Here is a 22,371-nt window from a genome sequence, read left to right on the forward strand (position 1 = left end):
GAAGAGTAGTTGCAATCATGCCAAACATTTTAATAAAACTCCACTCCCATCTTCTAATTAGAGTAGTTTTAAAAGCAATACACCAGACCTGTTGGCAAAAACAGTGCTTTCAATGTGCATAAAGTAACTTACTAGTTTTCAGTCTCTAGGAGTTTAAAAATACAAAAAAAAAGGAAAATCCACACACTCTTCAGAAATCATTGGCTTGCCTTCTCAGAAAAATGAGGTATTAAGCTGGATTTTGAAGATATCAAAAATGAACATGAGTTGCCATAACAATTTAGGAACATGAAAATTAACATTACAGGTATTATCATAATTACTGAAGCACACAGCTTCCAAAATGGCAAGAACTCCACATAATTAGCAGGATATTAGATACTTCAGAAAAACCAACCATTTTGTATGCTATGCTTAATATATTGCTTTCTATTCAAAATTACTAAAAAAAAATAAATAACATACATTCAGAGGTATGAATGCATTCTAGTGCTATGACCAAAGAAGAGAAATTAGCTAATAATAAATCTATGAATTAAAATAAAGCTAGTTTCTTCCCAGCAAAATGAATATTACAGTTGCAGAGTTTTAACAACTTTGCCGCTGCCTGTATTAGCAGCAAGGTTCTTTTTCCTTACCACATGTTCACCTTGTATAACTAATGGGACAACTCCAAAAAACAGCAAAAGTAAATAAAATTAAAAAAAAAAAAAGAAATCTCACAAGATGACACAAATCAAGATTTCAAGATTTAACTTTCAAGCACGGCATAACAGACACCTGCTAATTTAAAATTTAGCTATGCCTTAGTGCAATCACCACCACCACTAAGGTCTTAAGCTACCTCGAGCCTTAAGTTTTTTCTCTTTGCTCCTGTAGCCCTTGAAATGTCTTGCATTGTACATCTTTTCTGATCTAACCCTGCTGCACATGTTTTTTCCAGAGCTAACCACTGCCACTCCCAAACTGTCAATGCAAAGCTTTATGATGCACTCACCATGTGGCTTCTACAGAAGCTCTATCCCCCGTATCTTTTTAACCTCCTTCTCTAGGATACCACTTCCATTAAAGCTCAATTGAATATTAGGGCATATGTGAGGAAATATACACATGTTTACAGGGAAGTTTAAAACCCAGAACAGTCTCAAAAAGCTACCTTTCAAACAGTGACTGAATTGTGCTGCTGCATTTTGACCAAATGGCTAAATCAAACGCGCTAGCGATTGTTCTTATTGTTTTTGTCTAGAGGATTCGAAAACGAACAAAAAATCCCCTTCATTCCTGCATTTTACTTGGTCAAGCCCCAAACACCCATCCTAAATCCCACTAATCGCATAGCCATATTTTTAGAAGTAAATGTGCCAGAAAGTTTAAGAAAAAACAGCATTAAAAAAGCAGCTTCTAAGATAAGAATACTTCTTTCCTTAAATGTCAGATGACGCAACGTGGGCAGACTGTGAGCCAAGCTTCCAGAGGACTCACTGAAACACTTGCATAATTTGTAAGACAGTACACTGAAGGATGCACTTGCATTATTGTTCCGCGCTGACCAGGTGGCCTGGTTAAACTGAAATCTAGTTACACACACACACACGCACACACCCGTCGTTCTTAACCAGTTTACCCAGGCCCGGGAATTAAAATTTTAATCTAGAACTACTGAACTAAAAAAACGAAGGCTTGCTTTGCATCCAAAACGCTGCTCGGGCCGCAGCCTTCCCATCAAGCCTGCACTCCGTCTGCTCAAGGAGCGACGCCGGAGACGGGCCCAGCGCCGAGCCAGCGGGAGGGGCGGCCGGGCCATGCGGAGTCTTTTAAACCCGTGTTTCTTGCAGGGGCGCCCCAAGACACCGGCAGATAAAAGGAAGCGCCCTAGAGCCGGCGAGCAGGCCCCCGCCCGACACGCCGCCGCGGCTCCCCTACCTCTCTCGTCCTCGTCGATGCGCAGCGCCATGGAGATGCACTCGAAGGCCCGCTTGTGGCAGGCCCGCACCGTCTCGGGCGCCCCGCCGGGCTCGGGCGCCCCGCCGGCCGCGGCCCTGCTGCCCTTGGCGGCCATGAGGGCGCCGCGGGAGAGGCGCTCGCAGAGCCAGGCGAAGAGCAGCCCCAGCTGGAAGGCGACGAAGCGGAGCAGGGCGAAGGCGGCGAAGAGCGGGTACGAGAAGTAGTACAGGTTCCGCTTGTGCGGGGACGCAGCCGCCGCCGCCGGCGGCCCGGGGGGAGCCGGCCCGGGCGGCGCGGAGGGGGTGGTCCCGGCGGCCGGGGGCGAGGAGCTGGAGCCGGCTGAGCCCTTCTTTTTCCCTCGGCCGCCCGGAGAATTCATTCACCGCCGTCGCCATAACCCGCTGCCGCTGACTGACAACAAACGGCCATGGCGGCGGCGGCGACGCCCCTTTCGCTCGGCCCCGCGGCGTTGGGAGGGGGGAGGAGGAGCGGGCACAGCGGCGGTTGCTGGGTACGAGCGAACGTAGCCGCCCCCGGCGCCGCTATTGTTGACGCGCCGCGGCGAACGCGACAATAGGAGGCGGGGCCGCCGCCGCCGCCGCCGCCGCCGCCTACTACAGCTCCCGGCGTGCCCCGCCCCGCCCCACGGGCCGGCCGGCCGGCGGGCAGCGCGCGGCGGGAACAGCGCGACGCCTTAGCGCTTCCTTCCGCGCGGCCTGTCGGGAGCCGTACCTCCTCCCCCCCCCCGCGGGGCACACTGGGAAATGTAGGCGCGGCGGCGGGCTCTGCCGTCAGTGGGGCGGGGCGAGCGGGCGGCCGTTAACGGTCAGCGCCCAGCGGGGCGTGTGTCCCGTCCTGGGCCGAGCGAGCCCAGAGGGCGTCCCTCGGCGGGGCGGCTCTGCAGCGCTGCGGGGCACGGCGCTTACCGCTTGAGAGCTCGCCGAGGACGGCGGCCAACTGTTCCAGCACTAATTGAGTCCGTTAGGGTTCAGTGCGGCGGAACGCAATAGGTGGAAACACGATGAATAATTTAAATAATGAATTATTCTAACTGCGCTTGTGAATCACACGGCAGGCAAAATAAAATATAAACAAATCATACAGCTTTCCATTTGCAATCAATTTTAGATTCAGATTAGCAGGGTTCTTTGTAATTTCCTTTTTGTCAAAATTAAAGGCCCCTCAATTAGAGACATGTAATAGCTAGCAGGTTACTTTTTCCATTTTCCTGCCACTGCAGATTTGTCCCCTAGAGAATATGCTGAAGTACTTTTGTCTACTCCAGATTTAAGTAATTCTAATGACAGACTTTGTCCCTTTACATGGAAGAAACTAACACAATTGAACATACATTATAGATAGGACAACTGGAAAAAAAAATCTTATTCTTGCTCCATCCTCATGACAAATATGAATACCCTGCTGTCACGGTCACCTTCATCAATTATTTACCCAGCTATAATAATTACCTCTCTGAATCTCTCCTGATGGGAGAGAGCCTCCAGCTTTGTACTCCTTTTGTTACCTCAACAGTTGTCAAATATGTTGGTGCTATGAACAAGGACAGACATGTATCTACCAGGATTCTCAAGTTCTGTTCCTAGGTTTGCTACTGATAGCCAATGCTATAGCATTAAAAAAAAAAAAAAAAGAAAAAAGAAAAAAAAACAAACTTATCACATGCTCAGAGTTCTGCAAATAAAATACTGTGTTACTTCTTTTATATTATCAAATATCACCTTCTCCTTCGCCCTGTAACTCTGTATAGCAATCTAGACTGTCTCAAAAGCATAGAAAGATACTATCAATTCAGTGCATCAGCCAGCTTCCCCATTTTATAGTAAAGTACTGGGAGGGAGGTGAAATTGGTTTTAATTAAAAGGACATGCCAAATTGAAATCACTATTGTCCCAAATGTTTAGTCTTCTTTTCCTAATTTATCATTAGCATCACTCTACATTTTTTTTCTATTTTGCTTATGCCACATATAGTTGTTTCTAGTAAAGACATCTTCCCCAATATGCTTTTTTTTCTTAAATGACAGAAGAGCGGTTTTCTTTTAACTACAAAAATAAGAATTAGTTTTATTACCATATAAAATACAAGATCTTATAATCATATTAAATTTCACAAGCCAGAACTGTTATTAGACAAAGACAGTAAAACTGTGACACAAACAATGCAGCACGGTTCATTAAATATTTTTCTTCTGTATTTGAAAAACAGAATGATGTGCTTATTGTAAAAACATGATCAAATATTTTGCAATCTATTCATAAATTAAAGAAATATTCAACTGCTGAATATACTTAACTGGCCTTAAAAAAAATCTGACATAAAGGTCTACTGATGTTGAAATTTAATGAATTTGGAAATAGCAAAGAAATCTAAAACAGTTATAATGTAGCATTCAAAAACGTCATTCGGAATAAACCATGTGACTACAAATTGCTCATTTAGTCTGTACTGTCTGTATTATCTCCCTGCCATTTACAGTATCACACCATGCCAACGAATAGAAAAAGCTAGTGGAGGAATAAATAATTCATTAAGTGAAGAAAAATATTAATGGCATTAAGAAGAGTTCATGGGCATTAAGTTTCAAACAATCCTGACTACTCAAGCTATTCCATTCCTTTAATTGAAAAAAATATATTAAAACATAATATTTGTGAAAAGCATTTGACTATGTTATGGCAATAAAATGTAAAATTATGTAGTAACAAACAATGCACGTATTAGGGGATTAATATCATGCTAAGCCAAAACAGTTTAAGACATCAGTCAGGAGTTGTGAGGACTTGTTAGTGTTTTTGGTGAGAATCTATAGAATTGATTCAAGACTTGTCACTATGAAATATTTTAGTGATCTGTGAGTCAGTTTAATCACCCTCCCCTGCTGTTTTAAGCTGGCTGTGGTATTCATTGCATCTGTCCATAAACTATTCCACCTGATAACCTGGCATAAAATTAACGCATTAAAAAAAAATGTCATTTTACTTCTTCTTGAAGACTTATAAAATACAGGACATAAAAACACAGTATCTTAGCAAAACAATTACAAATGTGAGCAGCAAGATCGTAGGAATTAGGAAGAGGCAACTACATTGACTCACAACTTACCTTTTCACAAAATGTAAACCTAGGAAACTCCCAAGACAGTATTCTAGCAAAAACCTAACATAATACAGTATGTATAAATGGGGGATTAGGGTCAAGAGGATTATTCTAGCTCTGTAGCCATTGCTACAGCAAATTCACGTATAGTACATATAATTTTAGCATTAACATTTTAGAAAACATGATGAAAAATTGGAGGGTAGAAGAGAGACGCAAAACATGACCAAGGGAAACAGTTTTCTCCCTCACCTCTCCACATGAACAATTTATTAGTTTTTCTGTTTTGTTTGTTTTAGCAAATGAGTCTCAGCATGTTACCTTCTGTGTTTTCCCTTAGCCTCCTTACAGCCCATGACACCAGCTTAGATTGCCAGCACTCTCTATTCAAACTGATGTAAGGCCAGCAGGCTGTTTTCCTACATTTCCAAATTCTTCAGTTGAATAACCAGTCTGGGACTGATAACACCATCCTTGTTAAGCCTGCTTGTCACATTGACAATGCTGTCAATCAGCTCATCTCTAATTCACTGAAATAACCATACTTCCATCATCACCATTAAGAACCAGATGATACTTTTGAGTGTAGTCTAATGAGAACATGTCATTTCCCATATTTCTAGTATTACTAATCTTTTATCAGCATGAACTAGACCACTTATGAGCATTGTTGTGTTAGAGTAGCAAAAAGGCAGAAAAAATATGCTTTGTCAAACAAAAAGATGGTTATATAGTTTCTCTAAAAGACTACAAGAACCTAGTTACTTTCTCAAGCCAAAATTAAAAGGTACTGAGGGCCTTTTTAATCTAGTAGCAGAAAAAAATATTACCAGACACAAAAGCTAATTCCTAATGAAAAGAAAAAGCACAAAGAACGAAATCAGACATATTTTTTTCAAAACTAGAGTAATTTATGACAGTACGATCAATCACAGAAGCAGTGGATTTTGCACTTCTTGATATTTTCAAGTCTAGGCAGTACGATGGAAATAGATACCTAGACAAAGCTGAGCAGCTCTATTTTTCTTCATACCGAAGACAACTGGGTAAAAATTAACGGCCAGTTGTTTCCCAGCGCGTAAGGCACACAGCCTTGGAAGGTCACTTCACGAACAAACCCGCCTTTCTCGCTCCAGAATTTGTCGCGCAGTTTCTCTATACAAACACCACGGCGAACCCTCCCGCCGCCAAAGCTCCGGCTGCTGCGGGCCCGCCCTCCGCCTGCCCACGGGGGCACAGGGCAGCTCCCAGCCACAGGTGTTACCGAAATCCCGAACGCTTTATCAAAACGCCCAAATGCAGCCTGAGGAGAGGCTGCCGCGGGCGCCACCACACAGCACCCAGCCCAGCCCAGCCCCGCCCAGCCCAGCCCCGCCCAGCGCTGCGCTCGCCGCCATTACCGGAAGCAGCCCCCACCATCCCACCCCCCTGCGACCCAGCCCTGCTCCCGCCCACCAATAGGACGGACGAAGAGGGCAGAAGCCCCGCCCTCTGGTGGCGTCACTCGCCGGCCCGCTTGAGCTTCCCGCCAATTCCCCCTCCCGCCGCACGATGGTGCCTGAGGACGAGCTGGGTGGTGGAAACTGGTCTCCGCCCCGCGCAGGCGCAGTTCGCCCATGAGCGGGTACGGCGGCAGCGCGACCGTTTCACTTACGACCAAACAGTTCACGACAGCTGCTCCCGCCGTACCGTTGCTGTGTGGAGGCTGTTGGTGAGCCGCGACGGCTCCGGCCCGCAGCCGCCGCAGAGGTCCTGCTGCCCGGACCCACCGGGCGGGTGAGAGCGCGGGGGCGCCGCCTCTCCGCCGCGCGCGGTCCCCGGGTCCGGGGCCGCCCCCAAGGCCGGGGTGGCCCACGCCGGGCGGTCCGGGGCCCGGGACGGCGGCGCTATGGCGCGGCGGGGGAGGGGGGGCGGGTTAAGGCTCCCCGCCTTCCCGCGGGCCCTGCTGGAAACGGGGACGCGTGCGGAGCGCTTTGTTTTGGGGTGATTAACGGAGGATTTTTGAAGCCCTGCACCGTCTGCTCAGCTGAAGCCATAACGCACGTCTTAAGGCACTTCTCTCTGTTGTGTACGGGAAAAGCTTGTAGCGGGTTTGGCAGTGGGGAAGCAAAAAGCAACTCTGTTCTCTACTACTTGTGCCCTAGACACCAAACATGCCCAGAATTTTTTAATACCTGTCAACTTATACTTGCCTTCATCTGAGGCCACTGACCAGTGATTTCATTGTTTTCAAGATTACTGTATATCCAGCAATTTCCACGTTCCAAATCATGGAGGCAGAACAGATTATGGAAGGTCAGCCACAGGTATTGCAAAACATTTTCAATATGCATCATTTTACACATTAAAAACAAAAGCAACAACAAAGGAGACTTTGCTGACTATATATTATTTTACAGGTTCCAGAAAATCCCCATTCTGAATATGGCCTCACTGAAAATGTAGAGGTAAACAAGACTTTGTTGCTTCATTTACAGTGGAGGGTCATGTTCCTAATCTACGGGAAAAGTGATGAATCTTGAGTGTAGCTTCAAAAAAATGTAGACTCCCTCCAAAAAGTTAAATGGAAACAGACCCACCAATATATACGCGTTTGTTGCACAATTGTCTGTTAATATTTTCTGTCCCTTTATCACAAATGATAATTAGGTAAATAGTGAACCTTTTAATGTGATTTTCTTTGGAAGTATCACGTGATTACTACCTATTCCATTAAAATATTATTCCATAAAAAGCCAGCAAGGCTTTTATTAGAGAGGTGAGTAGGAGAAGCTGATGACATTTATAGAAAATGTATCAAAAGGAGGATTCTTTTCATGTTCATGCAAATATTGGATTATTTTGCATGAAATAGATATCTAATGTTTCTATCTTTATTTGTGATTACTTATGCTGAGAAAGAGTAGTCACAATCTATTCTTTCTGCTGATGCTAACAGGGTAGGTTAGAATAATGACTTTGTGATACTTGTTTATTATTCTTCATTAAAGATAGGCCTTCAGTCTCCTTCTATTAAAAACTCCTACTGTGTACACAACAAAAGTAGGTTTTGCAGAATCTGTTTCTTAAAACGCCCTTCCTGACAGACCTTCTTGGTAATTTCTTTGCTAGTGTGCCTTTTGGCTTCCACTAGGGAATCATAATATGTTGGATACATTGGGCACATATTGGTAGATCTATGTGTTGTATTTAGGACATTTGGTTTAGTGACAGTGGTAGGGTATCCTTTTTAACTAATGACATAAGATGATTCAGCACTTTTTAACCAAAAGACACTGGGAAACATTTAATGTATGTTTTCTTATCATATCTAAGCATACTTTAATAGAGCATAGTCTCAGAGTATATGACTCCAATAAAGTTCCTTTTGTTGAATTTTCCTTGAATTTCTGCTAGAGGTAACACCCTTGTGCTTTTAAAATTTAGTTTTGGAAGTGGATGCAAGTGCAATTTAAATGGGACTACTCATGTTTGTCTTTTCTGTCTTTGTGTACACAAAATTAAACCTGTGAATGTAAAAGCAGAAAGAAAAGTGATAGTGATTGGGTACCTTCTGTTTTAGACAACTTATAACTTCTAAAATTGTTTGCCCAAAACATAAGAATTTAGCACAAAGCTCCTTTGGTTTAGATTTTTATCCAAGGAAGAATATGTACTTAAAATATATTTTTAAGCTATTATTAATGTTCATTCACTTTTTTTAATCCAGAGAATAGTAGAAAACGAGAAAATAAATGCAGAGAAAACATCAAAGCAGAAGGTGGATCTTCAGTCGTTGCCCACACGTGCCTACTTGGATCAGACAGTTGTACCCATCTTACTACAGGGACTTGCTGTTCTTGCAAAAGAGAGGTATGATGCTTAAATGTTCCTTCTATTCTTTAGGAAAGAAAAGTCTCAAATTTGGATAGTATGTCACCTTTTCAGATCTGGCACACCTAACAGTTTTACTAGTTTGATAGTCGTAAGAAAGTAATGTCAGATAGGTTGATAAATTATTATTTTTGAACATGTAATGTGTGTTCCTCATTAAGCTGCACACAATGCGATAAGAATTAATGGATTTCTGATCTCATAATGAGATGTGCAGTTGCAAGGCTTTGGAGGGAAACTTTTTTTTTTCCCTTCATTAATTTTATCACATAATTCACCTTATAAAAACAAAGCAGGAAGTGACTTGTTATGAGGAGTTCTGCTTAATTCCTCTGAGAACAGAAAGACAATCAGGTCTGATGAGCATGTTTTTAGTAGATTAAAGACTTTCTAATGGATGAGGCTGACCCCACAGTGTAAACATGGTAAGAGGTAAACTGATACCTCATCTTTTGAGTAAAGACTTTTTTGCCAAGATGCCTCAAATGTTTATTAGCTGAACCTAGAAGAGTATGCTTCAGGAATAACAAACAGTTGTCCACCTTATCCAAATAAACTTCCGTCTTATTGATGTCTCTGAACTATTGGTCAGTCATCTCCCAGTTTTGCTGAAAGACCATTATCAAAAGGTGGTATGGATGAACGTAATCACATTACAGTACCTATAACCAGAACAACTATCTACATTGTCTTAACTTGAGAAGGAGCTGTGAATTTGAACTGAATTGTACAGATCAATAATTAGGCAAAAGAGCATTTAGGAAGGCATGCCCTGCCCCTGTACAGTGTACAGATCTTCCATTGACATTTGTGGGAGTTCTGCTGTAGATGTAATGTAATATATGGTCTGAGGTCCACAGCCCAGACCACACTTACATTATTGCTACTTGTGTTATGGAGAAACTAAACTTTTTTTTTTTTTTTTTTGCATCTTCGTTCACTATGGAAGGAGCTTTTCTTTAAGGAGGCTCATCACAGTAGTCAAATTGGAATATTCGTGGAAAAGGTTGTGGGACGTATAGGAAAAAAATGAATGGTATCAAATTGACTGTTCAGTTGAGAACATTAAAAGAACTCAGAGGTGAAAAAGCTGAACTACCAGCTTTGTTGTATAATGTCCTGCTTAAAACTGGACTAGAAGGTGACTAATGGATGCTGCTTTCTTTATCTAAGGGGTTATGGAGGGGCACAAGTAACAGTCCAGTAAGCCTGGTGACTGTGCCTGGAATTCAGTAGGAATTACGTTGAAGGATAGTGAGCGTATGGATAAATGATGTATTGGGAGGAATTAACACAACTTTTATCAAGCCTCATAAATCTCTTGGTATTCACTGAAGGAGTTAACAAGCACACATAAACAGGAATTCAGGTGATACGATTTGTTTAAATTTTCCAAAGGCTTCTGGCACAGTCTTTCACTGAAGGCTTTCAAAGAAATTAAGCTGCTGTGGGATTAAAGAAAAGCCTTTTTATGAGTGAAGAGATGGTTGGAAGATACAAGGCAGAGGGTAAAAGTAAATGGTGAATTTTCATGGTGAAGTGAGTTCACCACTAGGATCCTGCAAAACATCATTTGTAATGATTTGACAAAGTGGATGACAAAATTATTTGCTAATGATACCATACAATAGTATGGGGCTTTTTAAGTTGATCAAATGTAAATAATTGCACAAGAACTTTGAATGTGCAATTAGGAAAGATTAGTTGAGGACATGACAGATAAATACAGATAAACAGAAGTAATGCATGCAGGAGGATAATAAATATCTAATGCTATCAATAAGATAATTGAATCTGAGCTAACTATTACCTTGTGAAAAAGATCTTTGAATTGTTCAAATAAATACTTCCATATATATGTCAATGCATTGCTAAGTGAAAAAAAAATGCTATGACTTACAAAGTGAAGAGGCAAAAATGAACATAAGGTCACTATTGTCACTATTTAAATCTATGTTGCAGTTGTGTTTTGAATAGTATATGTAACTCCAATTCCTCTCTAGCGAAAAGGTTGTAGTAGAATATGGAAAGGTGGAAGAGTGACAGGATGATGCAAGGTATGGAATGCCATCCATACGAGGAATGACCAAGTAAACAGTGATAGCTGAATTGGGAAAAGAGACTTCTGGGAAGGAATGTATTAGGAATCTGTCAAATCACAAGTAGCATGAAGACAATGAATTGGGATGGATCGCTCATTATCTCTTCCAATACAGTATTAAAATGAAACTAGCGGGTAGCAAATTGATAATGAATAAAAGGAGGTAATTCTTCACAAGTCATAAAAGCTATGGAACATTTTGCCTTAGAAGGTTGAGGATATGCACATTTGATGTAGGCTCATGGGACAACTGGTCAAAGTGGTAGAGGAGAAATCCACCCAGGGCTATTAAAGAATGTAGTTTAGGAAGCTGGTGAACTGTACATGCTTGAAGGCCAAGAGGGTGTTCCAGAGAAGTATCTCTGCACACTTCTCTTCTCTGTGCTCCTCATAGGCATCTCTACTTACCACCAGGACCTCTGATCTGACCCAGTGTGGAATAAGTAAGCTCGTCATTTATTCCATGGACAGAATCTGGATTACTGGGATTCAGGCACTGTAGCTGAAGGAGATTTTTTAAACACTTGCAAAGTAAGGCCAGTGACTCAGAAGGGTTTATTATTGACTGCTTGCTATTTAACAGTGCTTTTCCCATTTTAAGATTCTGTTGCATTCATTTAAAAAGAACCAGCAGTTTCCAGAAGCCGTGAAAACAGCTCTAATGCATAAGCTATCCAATAACCATTTGGAGAAAATAAAGCAAGAAAGCTTTATTTTTACTTTACAGCTTATCTTTTACTTTATATAGCACAGGCTAAAGAAATAGGCAAAGGCATAGAATTTCCACTGAGTATTCACTCTAACAAACTACACCCTGGTTCTAGGTATATAACAGTTTTAAGAATTCAGTAACATTGAACCAGTGGTGACTAAGACTACTTATTGAAAACTTACTCATCAGACATAAAACAGGAAATTTACTGGATAAGCTTGCATAATTAGTCACTCCTAGATAAATGCTTATAGACGCTTGAGAGGAGTTACGTTGCTTTTCAGGGAAGGTCTAGTTTTTCAGCCATGTAACTTTATATAACAAATAGTAACTGCTCTTGATTTTCTTTTTCTTTGCAGACCACCAAATCCCATTGAATTTCTAGCAGCGTATCTTTTAAAAAACAAGTCACAATTTGAGGACCGAAATTAATTCCATAAAAATGAGGACAATTTGGCTGCTATATTGAAATGCTTATTTGCCGCAATTCATTTTCTGCTGTAAAAATCCTTTGGAACCATGATGTTGTCTTTCTTAATCGTACAGTTTCCTTTACTTTTAGATTTATTTAATAAAGAACACTTTACATTTCATTTGCTTGCTTGTTTTAAACTAGCTATTAAGAGACTTTCAAAATAAAGTACTGAAACTGCACTGCTGGATGAAAGTCTGAATAATTCCATGGGGATCTTATCACCTGAATACAAGAAACAAAAGGTAACTATCTATTATGGTAACTAAACAGGTGATACAGTAGATAAATGTAATTTGATTTTCTATAGCACCTTTCTTGTGCAAGGTACTTAAAAATATGAAGGAAAAATAATTAAGAGCAGTTAGAATTTTTTGTCAGGATGGTCTGATTGAGAGGAGAGAACTTGCTGCAGAATACCGTGAAATGTTTTTAATTAAAACAGACCATCAGTCAGGCTCAGTAGCTGAACAGATCACCTGCAGACAATCTCTAACATTTCTGATTCTTACATTAATGAAGTGTGCTGTTCAGGCATTTATCATTGATCTCTTGTGACTGATATGTTGTTTGAACTGTGCTGGATTTAACTGACATACCATAAGAAGGAACTTAAAAAGATTCTGTAATTCAACTCTTTACTAATTCAGCTCTTTATACTACTGTTACTGAAAACCAGAAATAAAACTCCTCAACACCAATGTAGCATTAGTAGAGCTAGAATTAGTACTACTACTAGCTAGTACTAGCTAGCTAGTACTACTACTGCTAGCTCAAGTATTTTTTCTGTTCCAGATAATGTACCTACTCTCCACTAAAATACTGATCTTTTTTTTCCCTTAGGTTTATTAAGACTTTTTGGTTTTCCCCAAACATTCTTCACATCTTTTTCTGATCCCTTCTTATTTCTTCTTTCTCTGGTATTTCCTCAGCAGTGAACAAAGGCCTCAGGCCTCAGTGTACAATACAAGAAATGACAGCAGAAGGAAGATAAGTTCCCAGAGACTGGGGATCAGGAGGAAAAGATGTAATTAAAAGATGTAATATGAAAATTGCAAAAAGATGCAATATGTTTTTTAAAAAATATAGGCAAAACTCTGGAAATCTGAATATTGTAGGTGGAGAACAGGCCCACCAGGTTACAAGTAATATATGTAGAGATGAGATCCAGCCTTCAAAATTTTCAGTTTCATTTTAACAAGGAGTGTAAACAATGGTGCTCACTGACAGTGGATACTCGAATCCAAATTAAGCATGGCTTAATTTTTATGGACCAGTAGAATGACTGTAAATTTGTTTGACAGTAGCAGATATGGTAAGTTTGGTTTCCAAGAGTTGCTCATTTAATCAAAGTTCTTACAAAGGACTTTATGCACAATTTTATTTTATACTTTATCTTTAGTATTGCCATCTTACTATTTCTTTGTCCATCCAGCATTTCTCATTTAACTGGTTTAACATAACAAGCAGTCAAAGCCTTGTAAATTAAATGATTTGGTGCCATCTAATCCTACATAGTTTTTTGAAAGGTAGCATCAGTTTAGATGGGAAGTTAGAGTTTGAAAAGCAGGTAACTTGATCATTTGATCAGATTAGGAAATGAAAAATAATTTAAAATATGACTGCAACATTTCTAGAATTAGGTTTTTAAAAAATAGGAAGTAACAGAGCTAGGGTTCTGGAAGCACTCTTAGCTTTGTTCTTTACAGGTATGCAGACTTGCTGATTGCTTGGTAACATACTTGATGTTTGCCTCATACTTTTGATTTTTTTGCAAGTACTGTAGAGCATTTCTTTTGGTCATTTGATGTGACAGATGCCCATGGTCTGTTGCCATTCTGGTACAGGTTGCAGGTCTTTGCTGTGCAAGATGAAATACACTACACAATTTGTTTGGAAATTTTGCGTAAATTCACAACGAGGGACTTCAGATTTTTTCCCGTGAAAATTTAAAGAGGTGCACTGTATTTTCTAAGATGCAAGTATATTCAGGTGTCCCATTGCACAAATAATATTTTCCCTCTTATTTGACATTCAGATGATTTTTCTATAGTAATCTGGAGTTTTTTTGATTTTTAACTTACGTTACTGTGGTTTTGCTTCTTTAATAGCTTAGATACACAGGCATAAGAGTGGTGAGAAGATGGATCTTCTGGGGGGAAAGTTAACTACAATTATCCAAGAATTTAGAGGTGCTAGGAAAAGAGAACTGGCTCTTGCTCCTACTAGGAAGACACTCAACATTTTTAGTATTTCTTAATATGCTATGAGATAAACATTGAATTCATGTAGTCTAAAGGCAGTAAGATTGGAGGAAAAATAAATGGAACCCTCCCTCAACCCAAGTCTAAGAATTATTAGCTGTATTTTGGAAAAACATACAGGAACTAGAATGAAACTACTAATCCTGTCATATATCATGGTGAACACAATCTCCATCAAACGTTGAAACTTAAAAAAAAAAAAAAAAAAAAAAAAAAAGCAGCAGCAGCAAACCCTAGGATTTTAACAACAGTATTTAGATTTATTGGAATGAATATTTAAAATGTCTTATCTTTCTCTGCTCTAATTTTTGAAGAGGGAAACTCATTCTTTGTGCTATTTCATTGTGTCATTTTATACTGTCATATATAACATTACATGTTATACTATCATTTTGTACTGTTTCATTGTGTCATGTATGATCATTTTTAAGTTGTTTTGTGCTCATAAATGCAAAGAAGTGTTCTTTTTCTCTCACCCTCAAAAGTTGGTTGCACTTGAATTGACATTTTTATATCTATTGCTAAGCATTATTACCACTTTTGAGAATATTAGGAACAAAAACATTTATTCTAGGAGCAGAGAATTACTTAGAAGGAAGAGCTGCAGGTAAGTGTTAGTGCAGATAGTTGATTTTATCACTGAAAATAACCTTAGCCTTTGTTTCTGTTTACAGATCATCTCAGCAGGGGAATAATCTAGTAATCTGATTATTATTTGATTATTGATTCTTACTATTTTATAACGTATTGGGTTAAAAAGAATTTAAAGCAGTTACAAACTGGTTATCAGATACATCCTATTGCAGCCTAAATCTGGAAGTAATATTACCAAATACATGCTCTACATAAGGCTATTTCAATATGCTGATGTGAACTTCCCTTTTTCTACATATGCATAATCTGTTTAAGTAGTCAAAAGCAATTGTTCTCTGAGAAAAGAATCCTGAACATGCCAGAATGAAACATCATTTTCTTTGCAAATTCTGTGTATTTTCATAGCAAATTTGTTCAAGAGTGTTTTTAAAAATAGCAGAACCAGTTATTTGCAGATACAACAGAAAAGCTGAGTTCATCTACCAAACCACCACCTATGGGCAGCCAGACTGATGTGTGCATCCTCATTACAACTGAAGGATGCTCGCTGTAGGATGAGTTGCTTTCACAGACGTCACTGAAGAACTAAGCATGTTAGCAGCTTCCTTGTTAGCCTTTTAAAAATTGGTGACTTCATTCAGTTGAAACAATTAATAAAAATAGTAACGGGCTAAGTTAACTCATACCACTTATTTGCCGCACTCAAGGCAGACTTGTGAGAGTGTACTCAGGAAAGGAAGGAAAAACACAAGTCTATAATCTGGAAATGAGGTATTTCTTTGCAGGGAAATGAAAAAATAACTGAAGATGAATAGTCAGGAAGGGTATGCAGTGGAAAGGCAGCAACAAAGATCAGAGTAGGGTTTTTTTGCAGAAGGAATATGAGTGGAGATGAAGAGACAGACCATGAAGAGACTTAGTGCTATTTTTCTTGTTAAAGCAGCATTTCAAGGTTTCAGCTACAGGTGAAAACACCTCAAGACTGTTTGAATTGCTAAGTCTTAAAAAAACAAAAACAAAACAAAAAAAAAATACGCTGACCCCCAGTTTCTGCATTGAGGATTTGTGCAAGACCATACAAAAAGAAGCAGCTTAACTATTGATCTTCACCAGCCACGCCCACATTCAGCATAAAATCTCAGTTTGCAATAACATCATTTTTTGTGGCTACACAAAACTTAGTAAGCACTCTGGCTTTCTGTGCAGCTCGGGGTAAATCTGGAATTTCAAAGTACCTTCAGTGGAATTGCTCTGCCAGTAGCAAGCCAACACCATTGCTAGGTCCGGAGTGTCACCTGCTGTTCTCTTCCCATCTAGGATAGCTCAAGAGAATGAAAAAGCTACGTTCACAAGATAATGCTGTTACAGGATTTACTGTAACAGCTTCTTTGGGAGGCTCCCACCAAGAAAAGCAAGTTGAAACATTAATAAGACCAGCAAGCTCAGCAGCTCTAAGGAAGAAATTTCAGTGGTTTGTACACAGGCATGACAAGTCAACATGAATACAACCATATTCCTTTACATGTTAAACAGGCTTCACCAATTAGGATCTGCCACATACGGAATACTGTGTAACAGGATAAGAAAAAGCAAATTACTATTACCAGAACCATGTCTGGTTAATCTAGGTCTCAAGATTGGGGAAGTAATACAATATCCAAATTTTCAAAGCATTTTCTTATTTTTAAATTCCCTCACTACAAAACAACAATAATTCTGTGAAGAGATATGCCTTGTGCATGCTATCCTAATTTAATCTAGAAAGAAAGAATATTTTTTCCACAAAAACACCAGTTCTCAGGGTTTCAAAATGAAATAGATTTAGTTTTTAAATGTAAATGAAATATCAAGAGATTTTACAGGTATGTAAACTCAGCAATAAAATGGAGAAGAGATCTAAAGGGCTTTAAGTTATTACAGATCTAAAACAAAGGCTTGAATAAATATATATAAATGGCAACTTCAATTGTATGGCAGTTCATTGCTAAATAGCCAAAAGCCTATCTCTAGATTCTTGAACAATTCATTTTAGCTTTCTCCCCACTCCCCTCGTCAACTGAATCAGCATGTCCTCCAAAGGGCAATAAAATTAAGCAGAAAATAACACATAATGCAAAATTAATACCAGAGCACAACTTCTGTAATGCTAAAGAAAATGAAGCATTTTAGATCCAATATCCTGGAGTTACTACTACGTAATTTTGAAAGAATTATATACCAGTCATATGCAGTATTTTGAGGTCTGCCTTTGTCCGTGCTTCCATTGAGAACATTATCTTTTACCTCAAAGGCGACAGTGACAGAAGAAAGGATTTCCTACTAAAAGCAATTTTGATCAAAGGATTCCACATCTTCATTTTCTGAAGCTAGTTCCTACCTTAAAATACAGGTTTGACTTGCCAAACCTTGTCATTTTTTTTATGCATCTCCCATTTATCAATGACATTGCACAAAGTCAGTCCAATTCTTTGAGCTATCCATTCTACTTTCTCAAGTGCTGTAGCTATTGTGAATTCTGGTCTGATCAAAAGAATTTGCAAAGCCCTCTCCCCATCAAACTTTCTAGAATAGAAAAATTGCTTTCAGACACAGGAGAAAACTGAAAAATTCTGAAAGATAGAAGGAGCTGAAAACAGTAGGCTGGAATGGAAACGCATTAGAAGAATGCCTATGCCTACTGGGCATGTTAAAATACAGTTTTTGATTTATTCTTATTGTTGTACTAATTATACAGCAAATTATTCTTAGGTAAGTCTTACTTGTGTGTTCCCTGTTTTAGTATTTCACAGTCAGAATTCATTTGAGGATTGCCTACATATCTTAGCTCACAGAAGTACAATGGTTGCAGTAAAACATAGTTTATGCTGATGAAAAAGAACCAGCGCAGCTTCTGCTAATGTTCACTATTAAATTTAAGCTTCAACTGAGGATATAAAATGTAAATGGTGTGTGAATAACCAGGGGGAAGTTTACAGCAATGCTAGAACAACACTGACTAGGAATTAAGGAAAATATTAGTTCAGAATTTTTTGAGAAAGGTGTCATATTTCTCTTCCCAATGTGCTCTTATCTCTTCTCAACATTTGCTTTGCACACCAGTTTTCTGAGAGAAACCTAAGTCGATAAAAGGCTGTTTGATGGCTTGGAAGCATCTGCTGGGGCACTTATGGCCTGCCTTTTTCTCTGGCATACACTTAGGTGTTTATAAGATGTATAATTACACTCTTACATGATCTCAGATGCTATTACATTATATGGAAAGTAGTAATATTTTCATCGCAAGAGGTGTAAAGGTTGTGGAGGGGCCTGCTGTTAACAGTAGAAAGGACTATGAGGAATAGCCCATTCCTCAGATGGAGAATGACAGCTGGAAATGACAGTTTGTAGAGAGAGGGAAACTAGGGAAACTGTGACGGTGAACTGCTTCCTGAGAATGGAGGAGACAGGAAGCGAGCAATGTAAAAAGCATGATAAGAAATAAAGCATGTGCGAGCAGATAAGGAGAGCAAAAAACAAGAAAGCAGCAGACATAAAGAGCAGAGCTAGTGGAAGGTATGTGCCACCTCAGCCAGGCACAGGACATTACTGCATTCAACAGACACGCTAAGTGACAGGTCGCTATTGCCATCATCTGCCTTAGTGATCTTCTTCCAGCTAGGGAACAAACTGCTGACAGAAATACAAATGTGGTGGCAGTCTGGTGCTTCACAGGTACACTGACATGAGGGATCTGTCTGCACTCTGTGGCAGCCCAGCCCCTGCACATCAGAGAAAAGTGAGTGAAATAGCTCTGAACAGATAAGTGCTCCAATTATTTTTCTCCCCTAAACAATGCTGAGAGGAATTACTGACCAAGCAGGAGAACTTCCCACCGCAACTCACTCTGCACACTGTTCACTGAAGGCTGAGCCCAGCTTCTCGGGCTGGGATGGGCATGCTCCCATGCCTCCGTGTCCCGAGCGTGAGGCAGTTCCCCTGCACTGCCATCTTCTTTTTAAACGAAGAGCTACCAAGTTTGCCGTTTCCGTCTGTATCACCTATGTTGTGGTACAGAGGGGCTTGGGAGGGAGCTCATTACAAGATCTTAAACAAAAAAACAACCCATCATCAGGAGGTGACAGTTAAGATTTTAAAAAAGGAACCCACAAATCACTGAACACTGCCCAGTGGTCGTCCACCTGCGACAGGGAACAAAAATAAATCCTACTGTCACACTTGCCCACAGTGGAAATTCCTCCTGTAGAGGAGGAATGACAATCATGACAACTCATGATAGATGATAAGCTTTGCAGAAACAGGTAGAAACTGAAGAGGATGTCCTTGCAGCTTGCCTGAGCTTTTCATTGGGAGTGCTAGTTGATAACAGAGAAGGAAGGAGACTCAGCAGAAAAGAGGCTATCACAGTATTTGTGGCATGTGCCACAACCTAAGTATTGGTAAAAAGTGTGAATTTTCTATGACCTGCTAACACTGAGCTATAATTGCTCCTCTGAATCTTCACTGAGATTCACCAGCTCATGTTATGTAAAGATTTTATCCTAATCTACACCTAATCTAGGTGAGAAAAGACAATGTAAGGAAAGAAATATTAGAGAGGAAAGCAAGGAAAATAAATTTAAAAGGGGGCACAAGAAGAATCAAATCCAAGTAGAATGCAATAAAAAAGAAAATATATTGAAGAAATTTAAGAAGGTAAGCCAAAGAGGAAAGAAACCACTAGATAAAGAAAGGTAGTAAAAACAGAAGAAAATACTTGTAAAAGCTAGCATACTTATAAAACAAAAGTCAACCAGAACATTGCTAGAGGGTGATTTACGTATCAAAATGCTAATGTGAATATATATAAGAATATGGCATAGAGAAGCCATGGCAGTTGACCTACATCCTTGTGTATAGGAAAGGAAAATAATTTGCTTGCTGTGGTTATATTAATGGTAGCTCTCAAGAGCATAGGTAGATGTGTTTGTATGTCTAGAAATACACAAGGTTCTTGGATTCTGTGGCATAAGTATATACCTCTTACTATACAGAAATATTATTTGATAGAAGTGTTTTCATTCATTAAAAAGTCCAGATTACTACTAGGAAGTTTTTATCTTTTATTTTCATTGGACTGAAAAATGTGTAAGGGAGATTAAAGCTCTTTCTCTAAATGGCAGAAAGGAGTACTTGAAAATTCAAGGCATTTTTTTGAAAAAATAAAACACTTAATTCTTCTAAGCCATTCTTCCTAGCAGGCTTCTCAAACTTTTATTGGTGGATTGTGGGAGAAGAGTGCCTCAAAAACTTGAACTATATCTTGATACGAGCTTTCATGTTTGTATATAATCATAACATTTATTTTTCCTCATTGAGTAAAATTTATCCTCTGTTGCATTAATCAGATCACTTTATTGAAGGATTAATAAGTTCAGGAAATATACCCAGTACTGAAGTTTATATAAAAGCTTTGGGAGTTTTAAACAGAAATTCTAACTGCCAAATAGTTGTATAACAGCACAATAGTGCTTCTAGAGTCTAGACAGCAGTTATAAACTACATTAACCTTTTTCAGTTTAATATTTTATAAAGCAGTAACTCAATACTGCACAGATAGACACTGTACTGAGGGCTATGAAAATGTAAGGCTTTTCCTGGGATAGTTGGGACTCATTTCCTCCTGACAACCTATTGCAAATAAAATTAACTAGAGACTCTAGTGCTTATTGCCCCTCAGTTTCATTGGGAGGTCAGTGTCATGGGTGCTGAGGAGGACACTGAATAATAGAAGTAACTTCAATCATTTCTCTGCAGCACCAGCCTTTTTGATCTTCAGGACATACTGCAAATGCTGCCTGTTTCCTTTCCTTTCCTCAGTTTCCTTTGAAGGAGCCATAGTGTTCTACTTACTAAAAAAAAAAATCTAAATTTTAAGTGCATTTACAGCTTGGGTGGATTGATTTTTTAAATAATAAAATGATATATGGCAGGAAGGAAAATACACATCCTGACCTAGCCCAGACTTTTTCCACCTTTCCACCTCACAAAGCATCAGTGTGCCTTACTGTCTTAATGGCTACAGCCCCCTCATTTCTCTTGCTGTGGCTTCCCTTTCTCCTGAATGTATCTCCTATGTCAGTGGCTACCTTGCCTTCCCCTCCCCTCAACACCGTCTACTGGTCATATTCATCTTTTCAGTTCTGTTTCTTATTAGCTATTTTGAGGGAGGAGGTCACTGCTTGACATCTCCATGGCAGCAGTCCAGTCACCAAGCTAATAAAAAATTAAAGGAGTGGGGAAGTAGAAAACAGGAAAGTATACAGAGCTGCCTTCTGCACAAATATACTCCCACAGGCCTCGCTGCCTGCCTCGGCACACAGCAAGGTGCACGAGAAGGAACGACGGTTCGAAGCCATGATCTCACGGAATCGGAGATCAATGCTCCTCACGTCTTCAAAGTCTGTGCTAGCTCCACGTCCCGTAACAGCAACCACGAGAGCAGAAGGGGTATCGCTAAACTCTATCCCCCTCAGAGGCAGACGGCAACCTAGGGAAGCGGAGAGCCCCTCTTCGCCTGCCCTTCCCCCTCCCCGCTCCAACGGCCCCCCGCGCGGCCGCAGCGGTGATCGCCTGGCGGCAGAAGCGGCGCGCGCCCCACGGCCCGGAGCGCTGCCCCCAGCCGCCGCGCCACCGCCTGCCTCAGGGCGGGGTCTCCCGCCCCCGCGGGCAGGGGCACGGGGGCAGCGCAGGGGCGGGGCGGGGCGCTCCGCCCCGCCCCAGGGCGCGCGCGCCCCCCGGCCCCGACCGTGCCTCCCCTCGTCTGACCTGCGCTCGTAATCTTCCCTTCACCACAGAGACACATGCCCACCAATCAGCGGGGCCAGAGGCGATTGCCAAGGCAACGCGATCGGCCAATCCGAAGCGTCTCTCCCTCCCAGCTCCGCCCTTCTTCCTCCCCTCCCCCCACAAGGCGGTGCCACTCCATCCCCGGCTTGTCAAAGAGGTGGGCGGGGACGACGATGGCGGCTGCCCAATGGCGACGAGGCTTTTGCTTTCGTGTCCAATGGGGGAGCGGCGGCTGTGCGGCCCCTAGTCCACGGGAGCCGAGCCGGGCCAAACCGAGCTGCTGCCGCGGCCTCCTTCTGTTCGCATCCCCCCCACCCGCCAGCGCGGAGTTAGCGGCGGCGGCGGCCCCGGGCTTTGTCCCCTCGCCTCCCTCCCCCCCCGCGAGGCGAGCGCCTGCGGCCTAGTCCGGCCCCGCCGCCCCCGAGCGCCCCCCTCCCGCTCGCCGCCCGCCCGGAGGCGCCGCCGGCAG

General features: G+C 41.0%; 2 protein-coding genes across 7 annotated transcripts in view; one reads left to right on the plus strand and one right to left on the minus strand.

Annotated features, from left to right (window-relative positions):
• Positions 1–2,539, minus strand: part of SPAST (spastin) — a 37,397-nt gene extending 34,858 nt beyond the window's left edge. For 3 of the 5 annotated variants that reach the window (XM_062572105.1, XM_062572102.1, XM_062572101.1), the window contains exon 1: positions 1,924–2,538. In XM_062572105.1, the coding sequence (XP_062428089.1) occupies positions 1,924–2,323 (400 nt within the window). In that variant the 5' untranslated portion in view covers positions 2,324–2,538. Of the gene's footprint in view, positions 1–1,923 lie in introns of all 5 variants that reach the window. The other 2 variants (XM_062572104.1, XM_062572103.1) reach the window with 1 other exon arrangement.
• Positions 2,540–6,715: 4,176 nt separating this feature from the next.
• On the plus strand, positions 6,716–12,401 carry DPY30 (dpy-30 histone methyltransferase complex regulatory subunit). Of its 2 annotated transcripts, XM_062573630.1 has the most exons (6): positions 6,728–6,837; positions 7,296–7,367; positions 7,461–7,508; positions 8,771–8,913; positions 11,430–11,478; positions 12,107–12,401. In XM_062573630.1, exons 2-5 carry the CDS (start codon positions 7,332–7,334, stop codon positions 11,461–11,463), a joined length of 261 nt encoding a protein of 86 aa, XP_062429614.1. In that variant the 5' UTR covers positions 6,728–6,837; positions 7,296–7,331; the 3' UTR covers positions 11,464–11,478; positions 12,107–12,401. The 2 variants fall into 2 exon arrangements, with proteins under 2 accessions (XP_062429615.1, XP_062429614.1); XM_062573631.1 differs by lacking the exon at positions 11,430–11,478 and having other exon boundaries at positions 6,716–6,837.
• The last annotated feature ends 9,970 nt before the right edge of the window (positions 12,402–22,371 follow it).

This window comes from Rhea pennata, chromosome 3 (assembly GCF_028389875.1).
Source record: "Rhea pennata isolate bPtePen1 chromosome 3, bPtePen1.pri, whole genome shotgun sequence".
Lineage (NCBI taxonomy): Eukaryota > Metazoa > Chordata > Aves > Rheiformes > Rheidae > Rhea > Rhea pennata.